Raw genomic sequence first — 24,530 nt, 5'->3', positions numbered from 1 at the left:
ATAAAAGGAAATTAGGTGGATAAGCAGGACTTCCCTCTCCTGAAGCTGTGCTGGCTGTGACCAATGACTGCGTTGTCTTTCAGGTGGTTTGTCTTTCTGTGCATTCAAGTTAGCACTGGCTAGGTGAGGAAATGTGGTGTGGATTGAGTGACTGGACCTTTCTCACCTCTGCCTTTGTATTCCCCGACACATGAAGTAATTTGCTAATACCCAGGGCAATTTGGGAGCCTGGGAACAGCTGAGGAATGAATGACCTGATATAACCATACCCACTCCCACCTTCTGCTCACAATCCTGCTGCCCTGGATTTTTTTCTGCAAGACCTTTTCCTTCTTTCTGCGCGTTGCCGAGTTGGAGAAATTGTGTGTCATGATTTATTGCAGCTTCTCTCATGTCCTCCATCCCTCTCTCTAACCTGACAGTGTGGAAAGCCAGGTCCTCCCCACTGAACCAATGAGTGACATGCTCTTGAAGTTAACACTTTCTGCAGGCAGCAGTTTCTGCTCCTTCTGTTAAAAAAAATAAATTACTGCTTCATTGCTAAAGTGTAGGGAAGTTAAAGTGAACACTTGCTGCAATCCTGGAATCTCCCTTGGTATTACACAAGTATGACAGACCAAGGAGCTGTTCCTCCATCTGAAGAACTAAATCAATATAATTTGTGGTTCTAGTTAGAGATATATAATGCTCTCTGCCAGTGGAAGAATCTTCACTGTAATGTACATTTTCCCGTGAGACAGAGGCCCAACTCAGACTGTAGGGCACAGGTGCCTGGATGGATTGTGCCAAAGGACTTGGGTACGGACAATTTCTGTCCCTTTGGCTGTCTTCTTTATCATATTGAAATAACAGGCTTGAAATAAAAAGCCTAAGTTATAAGGACTAGATGGTGTGTGCCGTGTTGCACTGTGACGTTTTCTCTAGGCTAAGCAACAGGTCTTTTCTCATATGTCATGTATTCTAGACCTCTCATCTACTCAGTGGACATTCCTTGGCCCTTTCTGAGCTCTGCACGTAATACTTACTTGCAGAGAGTATTGTGGGTTGCTTGTAGATCTGGATTGCTGCAGGAGTTCTTTGCTTATGACTGCTCTTCTGTGTCACCTCTGTTACAATGGTATATCCCCCCAGGCCTGTGTATCACAGTAAAATAACTGAATAAGCATCTACAAGATAATAATTACTGAATTACAAGGCTACAAGGAGCCAAAAAAGGTCTTCTTGTCTGTCCTACCTTTGGAGATGAACTCTACCTATGTCATTCCTGTCAGGTGTGTATCTAACCTGTACTTAAAGACATAAAGTGGTGGTTCTCTGCTGTCCTCTAGGCATTCTGTCCCAGTTTTTCATTATTCATACTATTGATGCTTTATTGATTTTGTCTAACTTCAGTCTTATCTGCTTCAATTTAAATCCCTTAAATCGTGTTTTATCTGTCATACACTGGGAGAGGAGATTTCTACCTTGTATCAGCAGTTAAGGATTGTTTTCACACTGTATTCTCTCTCGGGACTATGCACTGTACTTTCAGTCTTCCCCCATGACTCATCCTAAATCATTCTTGTTCTTCTTTCAACTTGCTGCATGTATCCCAATGTAGGATACACATCGAGCTTTCTTGAAGGTTCCAGCTGAGGCCTCATCATTGCCAAGCTCAGGTTCCCTGTGCCACTGTAACTGTTGTGTTTATTGTTTTAGCCACACGCGCTGTTGGGAGTGTCAGAAGATCCCTGGAAGCTGTTTACACCAATGGGACAGGAGTGTTGTGGTAAAAGCACAGCTGGTAGTTAGACTAACTCACCCATGTCGTGAGTCAGTGTATCTAATCTAAATCAAATCAAAAGACATCAAATGAAGTTTGATGATTGGGACAAAGGGTTCCTGAGAAAAGGTAGGACCTCAGAGTGAGAAGGGGACCTTTTGGTCACAGATTCATACAACCCTTGTGGATTTTGAAAGATAAAGCAGGGTTTATGTGACCTGAATTTATCTCATGAGTCAGGAGATTTCATTCCCCTGTGCCATCACTTAATCTGGTATTTACAGCACAGCTCAGAGGTCAGGAGGTGTTGCCATTGTTTTACAGAGGAGGAACAGAGGTGAAATCAGGTATCCAAGATCAAAGGAGGAGTAAGACATTAAGCTGGATACTGAGTAGCTGCATCAAAAAGCACCTGAGCCACTTCCTCAGCCCCAGCAGCTGGTCCCACATGTGTGCAGTACATGCCAGCCTCAGTCTGTGTCTGCTGCCTTGGCAGACACTCAACATGAAAGGCTTTCTCTTCCTCACAGTGGAACACAGAAAGGGTTTGAGCCTGAATAGGAACTGCAGATCAGGCCTAGCACGGATGCAGTTCTTGTGCCTATAGTGAAGGCTTTAAAATCCCTGTAAATAGCCCTTTCTACTTCCGTTTATGTGGGAAGAGAAGTGGAAATCGGGCAAAAATGGTCTTTGTAAATGGTACAACTTCACTTAGCTGAACCCATGCTCTGCAATGCTGTTGCTAGCTAAGTTTTCCTTGAAAATTGTTATTTCATACAAATTGGCATGCTATTTGATCTCTTCTGCTTTGAAAAGCTCATCGAGAAGATTTTTCAGCCGCTGGGGAGAGGGCAGGGAGGGAGTGAGCAGCCTGTTGGTACTGGAATATCTCATGTTGCCCAGCTCAGCTACTCTAATAAGGTGTGAGGATGCAAAGTTGTGCTGGATTCAATTAACTTCCTGAATTCATGAGCAAGACTTAGCCTTTCCTTTCTCATGTCTGAAAATCCTCCTTCTTCCCATGTTCCTCATTTTGCTGTTCAGGTCTGGTCCAGTCTGTTTTTAAGAGCTGCCTTTAGCTGCAAAGCCTGTTCGCTGAGTTTCTGTTTGTGTAACATTACCAAGAGTCCAGAGACCAGGTTATACCCTGCAGGGCAAATGTGTGAGAAGCAACTACTAAAAGCCAGTTGAGGAGGGACAGCCTTATGTATTTTATGCACATGGAGTGATATGGACAGGAGTTAACCTGCAGATGAAGTGCAATGACAACAAAAGGAGGAAAAAATGTTATCTGACTGTCAAAGACCAGGCTGGCTTTGTTAGCAAAGCTCTTACTTAAGGCTATCAAGAGTATGCAGTAATGGCAAGTCAGACTGAGATATATGAAAAAATAATACTTCTGTTCTCATATCTCATGATAGATGTGCATGTTCAAGTGAGTGTCCCTTGGAGCCCCATTAAACTCACCCCAACTATGCAAAATAAAATACTATATTTTTCCTCCCTGTTTGTTCTTTTTTTTCTACTTTTTTTTCTTCCTCTGAATGCCCATCTCACTTCTGCCTTCACTTTGATTCCATTCCTCCTTAAAATGTCATTAAGAAGTGTTTACAATTGTGTTAGGTGCATTTCTGTCCTGTCAGTGACTCTCCAGCTGTTTATATAGATATCTTTTAGTCACATCTCTTTTCTTACTGTCCTTGGGGCTTTCTCCTCTGTTTACACAGTGTTCTGTTTGAGGAGACCTCAACATTTAGAGAGATATTAGGCTCAACAGAGAAAGGAAAAGATAAAAATAATGAGCAGGAATTGAGGTGGTTGAATGCCTGGCTGTGCTACAGATGCTCTGGTATAAGTACACCAAGTCATCTACTCAGAATCTGTAAATGAAAATAGTACTTCCTGCCTCTACCTGTTTCCCTCCCTTTATCTTGCATAATTAGAGTATAAACACCATGGGGCAGACACTCTCACCATGTTTATCCAGCACTTTGCACTGTTAGGTCATGGGCCTTGTAGCATCTAGGAACTCAGCAGCAGGATGTGCCAGAGGAAGGGTGTTTGGTGTAATCATGTTGCAACAGGGCTGATAAAAAGGAGCAGCATGACCACAGAAATATTAGTTCAAAAGCAAACAACATAATGAAGAGGGAGCTGCAGTGGCTGAGTATGTTTGTGATACTGTTTCCAGTGATGGCAGGAGGCAGTGAAGAAAGGCAGGATTTTGTATCAGTCACCGTCTTGCATTTCCCAGGCTTCATATAAGCCCTTCCCTTCGAAGTCCTCTTTTAATTAACAGTTTGAATTATAACTCTGAAGACTGAAATTCTTGATTAAACAAAGAAAGCCTAGGGTTCTAGAAGTGGGCTGAGTATTTAGATTGAAAGATAAACAAACCATGTATCTCATGACATTGAACTTCCAATTTCATTCCCATACTTGAACACTGAATTGATGATAACTGAGGGAATATCAGTGGATGTCTTTTGGCTACATGTATGTGCACACATTTTTTGGCTACATGTATGTGCACACATACACTTAGGCTTTCTTGGGCCACTGTTTGTCTTTAATGGAGGTTTTGGGGTTTTTTTCTATTAGCTTTCTTCTTTAGGGGAGTTTGCCGTCTTTAAAATATTTACTCCTTTGATTCAGCATTCCTTCTGTAATTTCTTAATGGCACTCTGAAAAAAAAGAACTGCATTTGAAAAAGGTAAATATGTCTGTTCTAAAGTGTACTCACAAAAATGTAATTGCAACAAGGTTACAGCGGGAGGACACACCACCACAGCACTCGCTGTCTGGTCTTCTAGAGCAGAAGTCTCCACTTCTTTCACCAGGAAGCCTAAAGGTTCCCCCTCAGCAAAGTGGTCAAACATGCCCTTAAACACTCTGAGGGGAAACTAACTGTGGGTGCTGTGTTTGTTCAACAGAGAGTAGCAGGACATAATGATCTTTTGAAGAGTATACAAACATCCACTGTTTGGAGGATGTCAGTACTTGACGTTCCTGGGCTGCACAGCACCAGAGTTCAGCATGGGCCCTGAATTTGAAGGAGGATTCACAGAGTTTCCAGGTAGGGCTTTTGGTCTGTGCACAGCCAAGTGTTGCTTCTGCCAGGCAGCTTCAGCCTCTCAAAGGTGCATCTGCCCTAGTGAAAGGTTGATGGTAACATTTACACAGAGGTTGATGCACGTTTGCCTCCGTGACTCTGAGGCAGGAGCTTCCCTGTGGCCAAGTGAGCTGTATTTCCATTTTAGCTCAAAAATGCGTTTTCACTGTGGCTTAGCCCCCCCCTCATGGGAGCACCAATTTACCTGTTCCATCTTTACACTCTATCTTCAACATCAACACAGTAACTTCTGATTATCTTTTTCTGGGGCATCCTGAGCTTTTTGCTGTTAATTAAATATAGAAAAGAGTGTGAGGTAGGAGGAGTATTGACCTGGTATTATAAAGCAAGCAAAATATATCTCTGTTTTCATAGAAAGATAATCAGCAATCTAACAATATAAGCTTTCCACGTGCTGAACGGAGAAGCACGGTGAAGCAATAAGCAATATATTGTCCTTTAGATTTGCCAGCAGAGGGAGTGTTGCAGTGCAGTGAATGTAAATCGTGTCAGAGAGCAGGGGAGCTGCTGGAGTCTGAATTTTAGCTGTTCACATTCCAAATTTTATTTGATGTATTATATTGTCATGTTTACAAAAAAAAAAAGATGTTTTTATATTTCATAACAGTAAGTGTTAATTATTGATACAGTCTAAAATTTACATTTCAAGGGTGAATGTACATAGTTAGTCTTTGCTAAAATGAAGGATTTCTTTTGGTACAAATCAGTTGTCATTTTGTGAGAATAAATCTACAAGTGTTTTCATAATAATTTTTTCTCATATTGCTGCTTTGATAAAAACGTATTTGTAAAACTTAATGGAAGAAATAAACCACAAATACAAGATACAGGGAGCCATGAACTTTTCAGTCTTGTGCAATCATCTTGTACAAATAACTTCTTTTGCATATTTATCTTCTACTTAACACCATAAATCTTTATGCCTCCTCACTGCCTCTCCTCTTTGTCTGCTAGGCAGTCCTATCTGGCTGGAGCTACAGCAGTGCTAAGGAATTTGATAGCGAGCCACTTGCCCTGCAGCACAGTGAGAACTGAAATGTTTGTTCAGGGGACCGTCACCTCTAGATGGCTCCCAGATCACACCCACTGGGATCCACCTTGGCCAACACTTCTGCTAAGCTACCACCAGCAGTAGGAATGTTAATGGCAAATGGGGAGATAATGTCTTTGGCTTCAGGCTATAAAAGTGTTTTTATGTTGGAATTGGCTTGCTGGAAGGAATTGAAGAAGCTCTGTGGAGTGTAGTGCCTGTGCTGTTTCTCTGCTCTTGCAGTCCTGTACTGATCAAGTGTCATGAGACAACATCATGGTGGAGGCCCAGATGACCTCTGGGGCAGGTTAATAGGGGCTGTGCTGTTGGAACACTGAGCAGAAGCAGAGCACTCAGGCTGGCAGGAGGGGGAGACGCACTGAGGTTTTGGCAGTTAGGATGCTGTTGTGATGTTCAGATATTTCACTGATTCTGTGTGTTGTTTTGCCTTTGTTCCAAACCCTTCTCCCTCCTGCCTTGGCCTGGCACTATCACTGGAGGGATGGTAGCTGCCAGAGCCTTGTGCAGTTGCTCACCTAGTCCTGCTGATCTGGGAGCTGTTTAACCATTTAGAGGCTTTCTAGTGAAGGCACTAAATATTGATAGAGCAGGACACATATGAGTGGATGGCTGTGGGTTGTTTCCTCACGCCAGTAATCATTAGTGTAGGGCAAGTTCTCACAAATCAACACAATTTTATTTGAGATATTTTTCAGTAAAAAGTAACTGCACCATCTGGGAACAATGAAAAATCCATCTTCTGTGGAAAAGGAGATATGTTGTTTTAATGCCTTTATATATGAATGGTTCTGTATATAAAAATGTTACCACTTAAGGATGGAGAGCCCTGCAAACAGTGCTGTTGCTGTGTATAGATGATTAACAAAACATCTGTGTCACCAAACGGCAGGAGGACTTTGTGCCAAAATTGCTTTTGGATGCATGTACATATCTGCACTGACTGAAGTAAGAACCTCCTGGGGAAGTTCTGCTTCTCTCATCCATCTGTGAATTTTGTTCCCTCTTGTGCAGTTAAGATGCAAATTTTTGTGTCCTGCAGAAAAAGACTGAATATGTTTTGCGAGTTTTGCAAGTCATAACTCAGTGGCTATAGAGCACTCTCCTCACTACCTGCAGAGGGTTTCATTTCTCTGTCTTTCAGAGTGCCTGTGGAATGCCATTTGTGCACAGAGAAGAATCATTGTGAGGGTTCAGTGCTGACAACAGCATCACTGCTCAGCAGTCCTCAGCAAAGCACAGCGCTGCATCTGCTCTTCTTCATGCTGCTGTGCTCTTTATAAGCATCTGAAGCACCTATAATATCCACTGAAATGACTGACAATTCAGAAAACATGTTTTTCTGCTGACTGAGAAACCGAAGTTCTGCCTGAAGTTAATGTCTTTAAATCTACTTCTTCCTCATTAAGTGTAATAAGGTTTGTTTTTACAAGTCAGTAGTAAATAAAGGCAATTTAACAAAAGGGTTGGGGTATCTGGGTTTGATCAGGAGGATAATTTGAGGCCTTGGGGACCTTATGTGGCTACTTTTCATTATGTTTTCATTCTAGTTTCTAATGTGAATCTCTGCTGGGTCGTTTTTCCAGCCGCAGTCCATCAGTGCAGAGGGATCTGGGTGGGTCGCAGCTACTGCTCTGCACCCTGCACTGTCACCTCCCATCTGAAGTCCTGTCCCACTGGGAGCTTTTTTGAGGGGTTGGTTGTGCCACCAGTCACTTAAGAGCTTTCACAAGCTTGTGCTTCTGTGTTATGGGAACCCTGAAAAAGACAACTCTGGGTGTCAGGGAGGGCTCTCCCAAAGAATTCTGTGTTTTCCCTTCTGAGAATAAACCTTTACATGCAAATTCATTTGCCACACAAAGTTCCCTTGAGCCAGGCCTATGTCTCTTTATTGCATGTATAATCCAACCCCTGACTGGCATTTAGTTTGCTTTAAGGATTTCAGGCTTTGCATTTATTTAAGCATGGAAAAGTGTAGGTAAATTGAGACCATTAATTCTGAGTCTATATCTTTTCCACAAATGTGTTTGAAGGGCTTTTTGTTTATAGCTCTGTGGTGATTGAGTGAACCAGGTTCCCCGGAATGGCAGCTGTGCTCCATCATTGCCATGAACCACTTCTGAACCCTGTGACAGAAGTTTTTGTGAAGAGGAACACTTTTTGTGCTGTGTTTGCTTTAAATCCAAGAACATAACTTAGTTTGTGAAAAGCCGTTTCTGTGGCAGTTGTTCTGGAAAGGCTTGGCGGTCTTAGATCTTTCCAGGCATTTCCAACCTGGCAACCATCCAAGTTTCTAGAAGTGACATTACCTTGGGCAACCTCTGCCAGCCCAATTGGAGAGACCAAAGCCCGGAGGCCAGATTCTTCTCTCTCTCTCTCCAAGGCTGTACCTCTATAAGCAGAGGTGTATCAAAGGCACAAAAGGATAAACTGGGTATTTTGAATGCTGTTTCTGTCCTGTGACTGAATACACCTTTGGTTTTTCCTCTGTACCCTCAACTCAGGATATCCATAATGACAATAATGACAGTTCCACAACCAGTATTTTTCAAAGCTATTTAGGCCACCTAAGACCCTACTTGGTTGTAGAAGAAAGCTCAGCTTTTCACAGCTCTCATTACACTGAGGGTGGATGAGTTTCATGCTACCATCTTAGATTGCCTCAAGTATTTTCCATTTAGCTGTCATGAGAATTTCAGAATTTCATACCCAGTCACTCTCTGTGAGAAAGCAATGAGGAGCTTTAGAGACTCAGCAATTCCACTCAGCTTATTTTTAAAATATATAGGTCACAAGTTAAACCAATACAAGTAACCCTAGATGACATTACAAATGGAGCCTGAAGCAGCTCTATTAACAGCCTATACTGCCAGTGAAAGGGCCAGTTTTACCCACTAGCTTCATCTATCTTTCTGTCTCCCCACTCTTTTTAACTGGCTGTATTAGTGTTGCCCTTCTCAAAGGCAGTGATGGAGAGAGAGCATGTAGATAACCCCACCAGGAGTACTGAAGTAGGCACAGCCAAATCCTGAGTGTCCTGAGCTCACCCGTACCCGCATCAGCAGGAGTGCAGGGCACGCAGCACTCTGCAGGGTGAGACCCTTTGTAAGTGATGCCTGCCCTGGGAACTGCACATTTCCTTTACCTCATGAGCAGGGCTGAGGCTTGCTGAGCAGAGAGGATGGCTGGCTTGTTCTCACCTGTGTTCGTGGGAACTGCATTTTAGTCTCATCACACTGCAAATCAAAGACACTGCGCTGTGCCTTTCGGTCAAACAAGGTATGAAGGGAGAGTCATGAAATGTATATTGATAACAACTCAAGATTTTGATGTTATCAACACCACCTATGGAGAAAACAGTTGTCTGAATCCTTTGAAATATCAACTGAAAATGCTTTCATGTTGTCTTGAGTTCAGGGAAAAACTGTTCTGTGATGTTCCTTGAACTGGAAATGAGGTAATAACTAAAGTCAGGCACAAGTTAGTGGGAAAGCAAGTTAGGCTTGCTTGGAGAACTTGCATTCAAAGTAAAAGCAAAGATCACATAAATGGTCAGATTCTTTTTTGTGGTTGTGAGATTTAAGGACAAAATCCTTAATTAAAAGACTAGTTGAAGTAAAACAATTGTCTGCTTAACATATCCTGCTAGTTGTTAGGCAGAGAAAATTAGGGAGATACAATACGAAACTTACAATTGGCACAATATAATATTGTGTGAGAAAATTATTCAAATACCAAATCTGATTTAGAGAAAAAATGATACATGACTTCTCTGCCAAATTAGAAGTGTTCACAAGACAGGAGCACTGAGCCCATGGGAACAGATGTCACATATGAGAGTAACTTGGATGGAAGGTGTCTTATGTTATGGAGATAGAGATCTCCACACAACAAAGTTATGTCTCATTTTTCTGGTGACTTTAGGTTGTGATAATACATGACTGCATGCAATGATAACAGGGCAGATCAGTAATTTCAGCTTCATCCTGTTTTCTTGGCACATTTCAGAGTTGGTGAAAGAGATGCAAGAGAAAAGCAGGCAGGGGCAGCTTTGCTGTTATTTTTCTATTGTCTGTGAAGTGCAAAAGCCTTACTTTGGTAGTTGTTTCTCGTATTTATTTCAAGCCCTTTCTTCCAACTGTTTATCTGCTCTGAGATTGAGGAGATGTATAAACACACAACTCTGTCCATGGATACTGAGGGTTTTCTCAAGAACTCTTCCCAGGAAAAAGCTGTCATTTGTCTTTTGAAATTCTCAGTGCAATCTTATGGAAATTAAAGGCATGGGAACTGTTGTCTCATCAGAAGCCTACTTGAGAATCACTGCCACACATCTGCTCAGTTCCTGAGCCTCTGATTGTCTGTGTTGGGATCACAGGGCTGCATCAGAGCCCATTGTAAACTTTCCCCTTATACTCTGAGTGAGTCCTTAACCCCCCCAGTAAAACATCATGAGAATTAGTTGCAGAAACCCTAACAAAACACACACTACAAGTTGGGAGAAAATAAAACCACATATGACAGAGCACATGGTCAGAGCAAAGGCCTGGCCTCCTGGAGATGCTGAGAAGTCAAAGACCCGTGGAAGAAGGTACAAATGGCACCATCTGCACGTTGTTTGTCCTGTTAGGGTTTCTTCCCTGGTCACCACGGGAAGTTTAGTGAGCTCACGAATGTCAGGTTTACTAGAGGTCAGCTCTAGGCCTCCCCCGTTTGTTAGGCAGATGACTTTGCTAAACTTGGTGGGAACTGAAGCTTCCACATCCTCTCCCTCCTCAAGGGAACTCCATCCCAGGGCAGAGCTGGCAGAGGTGGCCCCAGCCTGATCCTGGCAGTGACTCTTCCCTTCAGCAGCACTGGGGCACATATTCAGTCTTGGGCCCGGTCCAGGAGTGCTGGTTGACACTAATTGGTGCCCTTCATACCTAGAAGCTGTTTCCTCATTCCTCACAAGTTATGGAGGCAATTGTGGGGCCTGTGCTTCTGCTTTAAATGCAAAATTTTGTGTAATACCCATCAAAAACAAATATGAATTTGGGAGGGCTCACAGTATGAATATTTTGACATAGCTATGTTTGGAATGATAGATGGGCTGTAAGGGATTTCTGCCCCAATTTTTTTTGTAATTTAATTCATAATCATCCTTGAGGACAGTCAGTCATCTTCATTACTTTGTTCCTCCTTGCCTGAACAGTTTTTATCTCAGTTTATGGCCATCTGTAGGTCTGTGTTCAGAACAGCGTTGCGGAGGCAGTGCTGTCACTGTGAGCAGCTGCTGCTGCAGTCACTGCTGTGAGAGCCAACGCTCACGTTCTGTGCTGTGCTGTCACCATGTGAAATGCTGCTCTGTGCTGGTCATTTCTGTCCTGGTGATAGTGGGATTTCACATTATTAAAGGAACTCAATTACATGTATCACTGATTGCACACAGTAATGGACATATTGCTCTGCTGGTTATGTGACTCATGTGCCACTACAGTGCAATTTGGTCAGGTTTAATGGTGTGAAAGTGATTTTTGGACTTGGTTTAAAGCACTAAATTCTCCCCCTTCCCTCCTCCATTCAATTTGTATTTTCCTTCTTCCGCCAAGAGAAAATACCAGTCTTCTTATTGAGATCCCATTTGGAAATAACTCTTGTGCCTTCCCTTTTCCAATTTACGCTCTATGTTTTGGTGCCTAGAATCAGGAACTCTGTAACATATCTTTTGATGTGATTTGGAATTTGGTTTCCCACATGAGGACTCACACTTCCTCTGTGACAAAGCACCCTGATGTGCAAGTCAGGCTGAAGGATCTTGTGTTCTAGTTTGATGGCTGCCGTTCACTTGTGGTGGTTTTTGGTTTGTTTGTTATTTAGAAAAGTCTTTCATTGTTTATTATCTCAGTTTTCAGATTTTAAAATGTACCAATGATTCTTGTGAGGAATGTTACCAAAACCTGGTTAAAGAAGCATCCAGAATTAGGGTTAAAGGCTGCCATTTATACTTACGTGGCATCTCATTTAGCTGGAATCAGCTAAATATCTTTGTTGGGTACATTTGTAGAACTTCAGACAATAGCGGAACGTGAAGCTGACAGACAGCAAGTACTATTTTTACCTCCTGAAAGCCTGCTGTGATTTCATTATCTTCTTCCATCCTAAGAAACATCCAGACAACTTTCTGATGGTTGAAGAAAAGAAGACTGAGGCTCTCCCAGGGTAGCTGTCTGGGATAAAGACATTTCCTAATATTGACAGTTTGATCATTCTGCTCTGAGCCACTGGTTCGGATGTGCTCTGATAACTCATACATTTAGTGCTCCTGGTATAAACCTTCTGGAAAATGAGATCTAAGGCTTCTTTCACCTCTGGGTCAGGCTTTGGTATGGGTAATATCTGGTTACTCAGGTGCAGTTTCTGCATATTTTTATGCCAGATTTCTCTAATGCAGACACTAACAATTACTTCTCAGGTTTTCCACATAAACCTCCTCCTCAGATTTGAAGATGGGTTCATTAGAGTTTTTAGATCTACTGTCAAGGGATGATTTTCATTTGATGTATTTGAATGTGAAATGTGTTTTGGTAATGGGCTATGAAAGATGTGGCCCAAAGTAAAATTTTGGCTTCTGTATAACTGCATATGAAATAAAAAAAGATTATTTAAGAACCATTAAAGGAAAAGAAAAGTAAGAAATAGAAAGACCAAGACCTCAGGACCATCAATAAGTAAAACATCAAGTATAACTTTCAAAGACATCAGTGTGTATTAAATTAATTTTGTTCCGAAGTCCTTTTTCTAATAATAATTCATGTTACCCTGCTGCTATGGGAAATCATTGCTAAAGCATTCCTTTCTGTTTATTCACAGACTCCACAGCCAGTTGAAAACTACATCAGTGAAGGAGAGTTTGAGGACGATCTGAGTACTTCTACCCCAAGCACAACAGAGCTGGAGGTACGTGGATCCAGCCAAGAAACAGATGAAGATTATTTTGAGACCGTGTCACATCAGAGTGGATCTTTGTCAGATGTAAAAACTGAGCCTTACGAGAGTGCATCAGATACAGAATCTCTTTCTAGTGACATAGCTGGGAACTCTTGCTTGGATTCAAACTGCCTGTTCACTGAAAAAAAAACCCTGGGCTGTAATTTTCCCAAAGAAAGGGCAGAAACAACCTTCCATGGACTGAAGTGCTCCAGGCAGCCAGAATTCACTCGGCACATACAGTTTGGATTGTCCTACAAAATAAAAGCAGCACCAAGCAAGACTGAATTTTGTGTACAGTCTGCAAGGGCAGAAGGTGAAGAACTGGGTGATGAAGAACAAACATTCTCTAGTGATATTTCTATCACAGAGAACAAATTCCATGAAGAGGGCATTGTATCACAGGCAAAGAGAAGTTCTGTGGCAGCATTGCAAAATAAAGCAGAGTTAGAAAGCTTTAAAGTGCAATCCTGTACCAAGCCAGTACCTACAGAAGATGGTGTTACAAGACAGAGGGAACATCCTGCAGTATTAAGCATTGATTGTTTCAAAGCAAACTCAGAAAATTGTTTGATTTTTCCTGAGGTACAGCAATTTTCCTTCCAGTCAGATGCAGTGTCTAGCTGTAGTTTGCCTAATCTTCATTTTGAAACAAATGTACCTAACTCTAAAAGTTACACTGAGACATCTGACTATAAGTGTGAGTTAGATTCTATGTCCAGTATAAAATGCAGCAGGAGGAATTCAGCTGTCAGTGAGGAAACTACAGGCAAAAGGATAAAACATGGACATACAGAGACTATGTTGACATCAGATTCACTCTTTTACCAGAGTTGCTTCAAACCAAAATCTCGGCCACCACACACAAGGTCAGAGGTTACAGAAAGTAAAACATGGCACAGTGTACCTGAAAACATCAGTGCTCAAAGTCAGACAGAATATGTGGGGAGCTGCATTCACCTTACAAACAAATTCAGATGGTCATGTTCCAGAATACATCTTCAAGGGCTGGATTTTCAATACACTGGGAAAAACTTAGGAAGGGTACCTGTAAGCCCTGAGTCAGCAATAGAGGGCCAGTTTGGCATAAAAAGATCTCTTCTTGATACTGACACAAACTCAAAGGAGTGTCAGGTTTCTCAACCAGCAGGCTCTCCCCAGTGCATTGATTATTATTTGCAATCAGAGACATGTGGCCTGAGCCCAGAGCCAGTCGGTACCTGTGCTGACAGCTTAACACAGGGTGATGCTTGTGAGTGCAGCCCCAAACAAAAGCAGACTTCCTCTGCCCTGGACTGTGAGCCAGTGACCATAAACACTGAAGAACTCATAAAAAGTGATGAGTACAAAGCTGAAAGAGCTCTGGAAGCAGGCAGATTCCCCTGTGATACTGATGTTGAATTGGGCACTGGTGGCACTGAGAACCTTGCAGCTTCTCATGTAAGTTTTCCTGCTGTTGTGGAAAAGAGAGATTGGGATTGTTCTATAAACTGTGTTTCCAATAGTGGAATAGACCAAAAATGCTTGAAGGAGAATGGCCTCGAATCAGAACTGTCAGGTATGACGATTGTGGCAGGAGAAAGATGGGCAGATCATTCTTCTAATCTTGACTTTGGTTGGAAATTCCTGGAAACCACAGTACAACCAGGTGGCAGTGACACTGGGACAGAGCACGAAGAGCCACTGAAGCAAAATACAAGTTGCAAAACTGGTACCTTAAGGAGCGACTCTGAGCTAGTAAGAAATGAACATCCTACTCATAAAGGAAAGGATGAAGACAGTGACAGCGCCTTTGCTGTTGAAAGGACTGCCAGATCAAATTATATAAGCCAGAGGAGGGATCTAATGATGGTTCCAGAGTTAAAGCCTGCACTAATTATAGTCTCTGTAGAGCAGAAAGGATTACAGTCCAAGACACTGAATGATGACCTTCCTACTGAAGTGGTAACCAAGAGATTGAGAAATGTAGTGAGGAGGGATTTGATATCTCTTGGTACTGTGAACAAAGTTCATGATGAGCCAGAGAGAGTTCCTGGTGAAAACTGTATCCGTAAAGAACAAATTCTGGCCGCCCATCCCATTCCTGGCAGTGTAGAGGTACCCCCTGATAGGGATACAGCTGAAGTAGAACCAGAAGTTTCAGAAGAGAAAAGAGAAAAAAACAATGCAGTTTCATCCTTAGGGTTCACCTGTAGTAATCCCACAGTAACAAGTGAGGAAGTGGAATTCAGGAGCGTTACTGTATCACCGAGCAATGATACACTTAGTGCAGAAAGTCAGATAGATCCCTGTGAAGAACTACTCATAAAATCACACAGTACAGGTGGTGTGAAGGTCTCTGAGGAAGAGCCCTGCAGAACACAGACTGCTTTTGAATTAGAACAGTTCAGAAAGTCAGGCTCCAGAAAGCCTGGAACAAGAGATGACCAAGTGTCTAAGGAAGAGGAATTCAAAGCACATCAAGGCAGAGAGGAAGGCTTACATGTAATTAGTGCAGTTACACTGGAAACGAGCAGCAGTGTAAGCAGTTTGTGTCCGGGAGATGGTGCTGATGACCTTCAAGGGCCCAGCATTGTCTCTGAACAAGCAGTAGGCAGGCAAGGAAATGAAGGCTGTAATGGCTCAAAGGAAGAAATAGGTATTTGTGAAGGACCTTCTCCTAGGGAAGGAAGGCAGGGCTCTGCTGCAGAAGACACTGCTAACCCCAGCAAAGACAGTGCACTCAGCCTAGATGTGTCTGATGTCTTTGATGAGTCTGTGAACAGGGAGATCCATAATACTTGCATGCTGGGCCTGGATAATATAAGTACCTGCAGCACTAACAGCGAGGAAATGGATGACAACTTATCCCACATCCTGGGAAGTAACAGCAGTCTCTATAAAGCAGTGCAGAAGCCAACAAAGAATGAGAATAGTGGGAAAGCTTCCAGGTTTTTAGTATTCTCAAAAATGACATCTTTCAGGAAAACTAAACCTGCCACAGCAGAAAATCAGGGAAGTAGCAGTTTCTTTGGCAGCAAGGCAAAGATAGAAGAGCTGGAAGCTGGGAAAGATGATGAAGACACCGCAAGTTTACTGTCTTTGAAAAGCTGTCCATCTGGTTTAGTCTTCCACAGGAAGGAAAGTTACACCTCAGAGTACTCTGATGATGATGATTTATTCTATGAGAGACCCCCAGGATTATTCAACAGATTGAGCTTGAGGAAGGCCTCTGGCTCTGGTCGGATACTGATGGAAGACACAGACATGAATTCAACTTCTCCTTGTTTGGGACCTGTCAAATATGCAGATCGACATGTTTCAGGTTCATCTGAAAACAATGATGGCGAACCTGTGGAGCACTCTGGGATTAGAAAATCATTCCCTGAAAGCGAATACAAAAGGAACAAAACCCCTGAGGGCAAGAAGTTCAAGACAAGGTTGGCCTTGGCACACAAATCCCTCTCCAGCTTATTCGAGTCGAGATCTACAGAAAAGGAAAACACTGAGCAAAGTTCAAGAGTATCACTGAAAAATGAAAAGGAGAAAGCCAAACTTCGCCAGAGCACCTGGAAAGCTTTTCTAAAAAGCAAGGAGGCAGATGGACTAAAAAGGCCTGTCTTAGCAAGTTTATCACCGACACAGGAGGGTCTGAGTGCAAGTGGTGGCCACGTGATGAGAACACCAGTAGAACGACAGGGTAGTTCCAATGGACACACGTTTTTTAAAACAGAAGCAGATAGTGGCTCCAACTATTTTGACAACTCTGTGGAACCTGTTGATGTCTCTTCACCTGCAGGTATGTGGAGGAGACGAGTACAGTCCCATGACTTGGGCATTAAATACTCACAGAGTTCTGACTGTGATGAGCAGCAGGAGGTTCTCAGCAACAGTTTAAATACTTCCCTAGAGGAATACTGGATGAAATCTCCATTTAGCCCCACTGACTTGCAGTTGGCATTTAGTCAGTCAAGTCCATCATGTCCCCACCACGCAAATTCCGATGGTAAAGACATGCCTTGTAGGCCCATGAGTCCTAAACCGCAGAGTCCACGATCCACTTCTCACCAGAGGACCTTCCGTTATCCTGGAAGAGTATGTGCCACTTCCATGATTTCTCTTGGGAACAGCCCTGGAGTTGAAAGCAATTTGGAGGCTCCTGAGAGACCAAAGACATTGAAACCCAGAGGTAGTCTCTTACTTTCTATGCACTCATTGGATGCCGAATACCAGAGGGATGACAGTGGCATAAGCAGTCAATCCCAGATCAGCTTAAATACAGCTTCTTCCATTAGTGACATGCTCCAAGATGAGGTGAGTTGTTGTCTGGGAATGATCAGAGGGTGGTGTGGTTTGCAGTCTTTTGATTTAATATGGCTTAGGAATTCCAGTGAAACTCCTTAATGGCTCAATGAACACTTTGGTTAGATGAGGACATTAATATTCCTCTTGGTCTGAGACAGGTAGCACTACTCATCCTTTCTGTTTCTGTCCAAGCCTATATGAATTGATACACTCTTTAGGGGAGGATTTGCCACAAAAATCTAAAATGGAGTAATCACAGCAGCTCTAATGCATAACATATCTCAGACAGAATATACAGACACCACACTGTGTTCAACTCCATTTTTTTTTGCTGGGTTAGAGGGGATAACCTCTTAAGGCAGTATTGAGCCTTGTAACTAGTATATAGTGAATAAGTTTCTCAACATGAAAGGTAACATAGAAATCAATTCCCATTGCTAGCAGTCAGTTTTTAAGAAATAAAATAATTTTCTTTCTTTAGACAATGAGTAGCTGTCTTTCAAAGTAACATAAGTCTTTTGCAGTCACCCCAACTACCCTTTGGTTGCTGCTAGAATTCCTTTTCTGCCTTTTCTACAGCAAACAGAAAACAACCCTCATGGAGTCAGGGTCTCCTTTTCACATTGTATTGTGTTCTAATCCAGGTAACACGTGAAATCCTTGGCATAGGCTGGATCTCGCAGAACAGATTGTATCTTCAGTAGGGATCTCTTGATTGGCTGGAGCCTTCAAAAGCAGATACTTCTCTGTTGGTAGCTTTTTAATCTCAGAGAGGATTTCCCATGTTGTAAAGTGGTTGGGAGCTTAGGAATCTCTTTCAGTGGCTAAGCACAACCCCCAGAGTGACTGAGACTGAGCTGTCATTGAGATCCCAGGACATGCCTTGATCATGCTACTTTTGCTATTTTTTCAGTTTTGTTGCTGATGAGTTTTGTCATTAAGAAATGGAAGAATAATTTTGTTGAGCAGATCATCACAAGTGGCGCTTGAGAGATGGTATGAGCTTCTGCATACCCTGAGCAGACAATTTCCAGAGTGTTCACTAATCTAGAACTGCTTGATCTATTCTACAGCTGAGGGCTGCTTGTGTTCTACTCAAATGAGCCCCCACACAGCTTTGCTGCTGTTGCCTTTTGTCTCTCAAATCCCAATGTACACAAAAGTTTTGATACCCTCCAAAATGATCTTAACCTATCCTTTCTCCCTACTTTTTTCGTAGAAGCTCCCTATTTTTTGTGTAGACACAAACAAACAAATGGTTGGTAGGAGCATACATGACTAATGGCACCTCCAGATAGACCAAACCATGGCTTTGCCTAATCAAGTCTTGAAAACCTCCACTGCTGATGATTTCAATACCTTTCTGGGAAACATGTTCCTGGAGAATTTTTTGTTCCTAGTGCCCAACCAGAACTTCCCAAGCTACAGTTTCTGGCCACTGCCTTGTGTCATTGTCTAGCATTACTGAGAGGAGTTTGATCCCTCATCCATGTAAATATAAAGTTGTTGGTGACTGCCCTTATATTGCCTCCAGTGCCTTCTTATGAGCTTAAATAAACCCAGTTGCCTCAACCTCTCTGCACATATTCCCAGTGAAAGTGTTTTGGTTGACTGGCTTGGGGTTTTTAGCTGATCCAAAGAAGTGTGTGGGTGGCAGTTGGAGAAGTGAGGGCTGTAGTACCAGAATTGCTGGTGGAAAATGGGGAAGAGAATTTACTTTATTCCCCTCTGTGCTCAGCTTTACTTGAAAATCTTTTGGTTTTGTGGGCATCAACTTAACCTACAAACCTAATAGAGGACACAACATTCCAGACAAGACACAGCAGTGTTACACCAGCCCAGGAAAAAGCAAGAGATTTGGACTATACATGCTGTCAACAGATGAAGCCTCTCAGAGGGTGAATGAAATCACTGACCTGTAAATAATAGCTCAAAAGAACATCTAGAAAAGAGTGGAAAGATGAGGTATGTGTAAAGCCTTGAACAGGCAAGCCCATATCCTATAATGTAACCATTAGAAGCAAATAAATAATTACTTAAATTGATCGCTAGATTAAATTATTCAAAGAAAACCATAAAAAATTTAAATGGTATCTAAGCCATATAAAAACAGTTTAATTTTCCTGATTCTTCTGGAGGCTGCAAAATATGATATCTGAAATTGGGCAAATGTAACTGGAGCCTAGAAATTAATGTAAATGTCTCAGCTTTCAACACACAACATCTAATCTAGTAAAGCAGATAGGGCTTTATTTATTTCCATTTTCATGAAATGAAGTAGAACTGCACCCTGGATTTTGTAACTGAAGTTGTTTTTTTCAGAAATCCCTGAAAATACAACAGAGACATCGGGCAAAGTATATTTACAGTGTTAAGTCTTCCCAGCACCATTATCCTCTATGCACTAAGCATGGCCTTCCCAATGTATGTTGCTTAGTAAAGAGGTCATAAAATTAAGTTTATCAGTGGATTTGGAGAAAATTTCTTTTCTGTTCCACATACAAAAGACATTATTTCAAAACAAATGCATAATTGTGAAGTTCTTGAGTTCACTTCCCAATGTGCTCTCCAGCAGGGGATTTGTACATATTCCCCAAGCCCCCAGCCAGGTGTGGCTTTATCTGTGTTACAGTGCTGTGCCAAACTGCACTGGATCAGCTTGTCCTGGACACCTCTGGCTGCCCCCTGGTAAGTAACTCTTCTTAGCCTGGTGGGGCACAGAGCAGCCCCTCTCTGAGTACCTGCTAGTGGTTAACATTCTCAACATTCTCCAGGTTACCTCCAGGACAAAGATTTTATGCAGAAAACAGCAAGACAGAACCATTACCAGTTTGCCCATCTGTCAGGAACTTCGTTACATGTTTAATTAATCTGTTTGTGGCATGATTTTACTTACATAATTGTGTTATTCAGCAGGCAAGCGCAAACTGTCCTAAAATGTCCCATGTTTGGAATTTGCACGTTATCCTCACTCCTCTTCAGTATGATGGCATTAGGCACAGAACACCAGCAGGAAACACTTTCCTTTTTCACAGCATCTACTGTTTCTAGACTGTGGCATCTCTCACCAGGGGCAAGAAGAACTGATCTGGAATTGTTGGTTAGTTGAGAATAGATAGGAAGTGCCTGGAGTTTGGTTTTATTGGGGTTCTTCAAAGGAACTGTGGCAAACTGGACAGATACAACTATCAAATAGAGCATTTTATTTGTCATGAAAAGAGACTCCTGAGATCATTCATTCCCCAGTGTCGGTGTCTCCCACCTTAAATATTATCGATTCTAACACTGATGCTACCTGGAATAGTGGTTGGTTGCCTCAGGGCACACTTGCTTTCCAGTTGTTCTAGTGTAAAAGCTGTAATTTTGTGCAACCACTCAATGAGAGTGAAAGGTAAAGCTGTTCAATTCCTTACTCTTGGCCCAGCATCAAACAAATAAAATGGATAGTGTAAAGAGCACATCAGGAAACACAGGGCTTGCTATATCAGACCTGCAGGCATCTAGGAAGCCTTTTCACATTATATAACTGAAGTATAGTCAGAAAAGCAGAGACAGACAGGAATTCATTTTCCTATTTTCAGAGATACTGTCTGTCTTTGTAAATAATATTATACAGACAGAGTGACCTAAATCCGAGTAGTAATGTTATTGTAATATGCCATCTAGAATGAGGGTGAAAAGGGCCCTGCCCTGTGCAGAGGGAGTACATATTGCACTCTCAAAGGATCACAGAGCTCCTGCTCCAGGGTGGAGTCCTCCTAAGTGTTTTCTTCTGAGTAGTTCTGGAGCTGGATAACTGTGCTTTGCCATCTTCTGTTCAAACTGACTTGAAGCAAACAACATTTCCATCCAGCAAACCCTGTGTTTTCACCTGCTGTTTGTAAAACAGGAGTCTAGACAGCAATGTCAAACTGCACCTGAAAAGAGGCCAAATAAGAAATGGGTTCCCCATCGCAAAAGGAGGCCTCCCCGGGTCCCACCATCCCCTCGCCCTGGCTCCACCCTGGAGAGCAAAGCCTGGAGGCTTTCCTGCCTTGCTCCAGATGAAAAAGCCAAGGAGATTCCAGAGAGGAGGAGGAAGAGACCTAAACCCCTCTATAAGTGCTTCAGCTTCGATGATGTTTGGATGGAGAGGAACCAAAAAAGGAAGCTAGAGAAGGAGACACAGCCAGAGAGAGGGGCTCAATCGCAGCATCTCCCAGGGGACCCGTTAAAAGTAAGGAGCCGTACACCGTCATCCTCATCCTCTGGCACTGTCTTCCTCTCTGCTCCAGCTGCTTCTCTCTGCTGTCATCATGTTCCTGACCTTGAAATTTGTCTGGTGCCACTTCTGTCAGCTTTTCTGTGGGCCCGGTACTCTGCAGGGACTGATGGAACACTAACCTGGTCCATAAGTGATGGTATCTAAAGGTGGTGGGTTTTTTAGTCACTGTAAGCAAACAGTTCTTGCCCTGTGCTATACTGGAAATAGGATGCAAGAGCATCAGGTTGCTCTGTGAGCTGAGACATAGGGAGGGCAGGGAGCAAATCAGAGTTTCCTTAAATCAATATAAATGAAACAGATGAAATCTCATTCTGTGCCCTGTGGCATTGCTGTATAACTTTAATAAGGGACTTCTAAATAAGATTTCCCTTGTATCTGAGGCCAACTCCACAATTCTTACTGAGGTAAATTCCTGCTGTGAAATGCTCGAGAGAACATTGCCATTGGAGTTTTAGCCATTAATATTCTCCTCTCCACTGGGGGAAACTTTTAGATCAGCTTTATGATTGCTTGTGACAAACTTTGTGGCTGTTGTGACTCACACCAATGGCATCTGTTACTCTTGGATCCAGAGCTAAGGTCTGTTCCCTTCAGGGAGAGCCATGAATCTGCATCCAAGAGCCAAAAGTAGCCTTCATATACAATAAAAAACTTCTGGGGAGAAAGGACATGAGATTAAGGGATGCTCCTTGCGGTATGTCATGATAAGATGGAAAAAATTTCTGATCAAGCTTGAAATCAAGTAGCAGATATTCAAATAAAAGCTTTCCTCGGGGTTTTCTGGTTTTGTCTGTTGTCTGTATTTGTTTCCCTTTCTCTCTGTTGTCCTGGTTGCCTGTTTCTGCTTCCTCTTGCATTAAAATGACAATCTTTAAGGGCAGCTGAGGCCCCAGTTGTCCTGTCACCACTTCAGAATGTGTTTGAACTTATGTGCACAAATAGTTCTGTGAATGGTGAGGGCGAAACATTCCCCTGACATAGCTCAGCTTTCCCAGGGAAAACCTGCTGCCTCATGCCAGCCTGGGGGAGTCTCCCATTGAAGCAGATGGGCACCTGGGACAGGAAGCCAGGCCAATTCCAGAAACAGGTTTTCTGAAAAACTGCCAGCTGTTCTTCCCTCCCCAGGGACGAGGACTAAAAATCTGTGCTATTTTGTATGTGTGGGGCTCTTCAGAACAAAGTGTTGCCAGTTGCTGCTAGGATGGGTGCTGGGTATGATTCTGTGAGGTTTCCTGCTCTCAGTTCAGTGAGAGCTTCCCTGGCTCAGCTCCATAGCACCTATGTGTCAGAGTAAGGCTCCTGAGGCGTGTGGATGTTAAGGTGAAAAAAAATTTAGTTGGGTTACTTTTGCATTTTGTTCAAAGTTCTGAGTGCTTAGTGTTGTACAGGATGATACAAGGTAGTGAAAATGAATCCCTGGCTTACACAGGTTCAGTGATAAACAGAAATCAGTAAAACATGCCAAAAATATTCCTCACGATTCCTTGACAAGTGGATAGCGATGGAAATCTAGTGCTGCAGGGCATGTTGGCCAGCACTGAGACCATTAGTGCTTCAGAGAGGAGTGACCAGTTCCCTCAATAGCTTCCCCTGGAGCCATCAGATTACACAGTTTGAATGCTGTCTGCTCTGCTCACTGAATGCACATTTGGATGCTGCCAGAAAACAGCTTCCCCTTTAAGCATTTCCACCCCCATTTTCTGGTGCAAACTTACCTCTAAATCGGCATCAGCTGCACAATGATTTGCAGCTGCCCCTGTGCCCGTGGAGACACCCCCTTATCAATCACCTGCCTTTCCTGGTTCGTTCTTCTCCAGATAATAGAGATAAGCAGAAGATATTTAGTAGCATGTAGGTAGACTTGGGGTTTATGTTTCTGTCAGTCTGTGTTATGTAGGTTATTGACACTTTAATCTTCGTGGGCAGGCCAAGAAAGCATAATGCTGGTTTATTAAGAGAACTGCTGGGATTCAAGGGCTATTTCCTGTATGACCATATAACCATATTTCTTGGCCTGTACTTTTAATTTATAATAGTAATCACCCAATTTCTTTTCTCAGTTGTTTTCTGCCATTGCAATGCTCTAGTCCTATAACAGTGCAGGCTTATTCGTGCTCCCAAGTGTCATGGGAGTGCTGTCACAAGCTGCAGTGTTTGAGGGCAGTTTTAGAAGGATGCTAAATCCCCTTTAATAAGAAGAAACAAATTATCACAAAAGCAGCTTTGTAAGATGTTCATTGTCTGTTGTGGTTTTGTGACTGCAACAAGGCGACTGTATGGGGCTTTGGAGATCTGAAATTTCAAGTCTGATGTTTTCTGACACACGGCTGCCTTGAGATGAGTGGCTTCTGTTGTGACAAGTCACATTGTGTTAAGTCAAGATGAGGTCAGCACACAAGGTGATGTAATGCTGCATTGGGGAAACAACTTAATAGGGCAAAGCAGGGAGGAATTCTTGATTTTTTTCAAGTGCTGATTTCTGGTACTACTGTATGATTCAGGTCAATGTACACAGATTAGTATAGTGGAAATATAAGGCTAATCTGAGGGCTGGCAGTTGGGATTCAGAGGGAGATGGACAAACAGTCAAGAAACTACCTCTAAACTAAAAAAATAACCACTTAAAATACCAGTCCCAAACAATTCTATATAATGGTCTTTGTTTTGCTCAGGTCCAGTAAGCTGCTCCACTGCTTTAAATGGGAACAGCCTGTGTAAATTCCCAATCAAACTCAAAGCTTGACCCAGCTGTCCTTTATAATGAGATGCTACCAGTAACAAGCTGAGCAGGTTCTGATCTTGGACCTTAAAGTCTTAACGTAACACACTCCCCCCTAGGGGAAGAAGAGAAACTCATATAGCTGTGGATGAATCTACATTTTTCTGCTTGGCCATAGGCTTTGCCCTTTACATGGTGCTGGTTTCATGCTGTAGCCTGGGCTCCTCTTACTTGTTTCTAATGCAGTATAAGTTCCCTAACTGGAGCAGAGACTATGCCCCAAAACACTGACATATGTAACGCTGTAATGGCAATGGACTCTGTTTTGGGAATTATTTTTGCAAGAAATTT

General features: G+C 42.6%; 1 protein-coding gene across 2 annotated transcripts in view; it reads left to right on the top strand.

The window, feature by feature from the left end:
- ARHGEF4 (Rho guanine nucleotide exchange factor 4) overlaps positions 1 to 24,530 on the top strand; it is a 220,913-nt gene that overhangs the window by 81,540 nt on the left and 114,843 nt on the right. Inside the window, exons 4-6 of one of the 2 annotated variants that reach the window (XR_003530675.1) lie at positions 12,796 to 17,205; positions 19,829 to 19,884; positions 21,086 to 21,412. Coding sequence is in view for 1 of the 2 variants with exons in the window: in XM_027661803.1 (XP_027517604.1) it covers positions 13,627 to 17,205; positions 21,086 to 21,412 (3,906 nt within the window). In the remaining variant the exon portion in view is untranslated. The remainder of the gene's footprint in view (positions 1 to 12,795; positions 17,206 to 19,828; positions 19,885 to 21,085; positions 21,413 to 24,530) is intronic. The other variant, XM_027661803.1, reaches the window with a different exon arrangement.

This window comes from Corapipo altera, unplaced genomic scaffold (genome assembly GCF_003945725.1).
Source record: "Corapipo altera isolate COAL_440 unplaced genomic scaffold, ASM394572v1 175, whole genome shotgun sequence".
Classification (NCBI taxonomy): domain Eukaryota; kingdom Metazoa; phylum Chordata; class Aves; order Passeriformes; family Pipridae; genus Corapipo; species Corapipo altera.
This window is presented reverse-complemented; position numbering and strand designations above follow the sequence as displayed.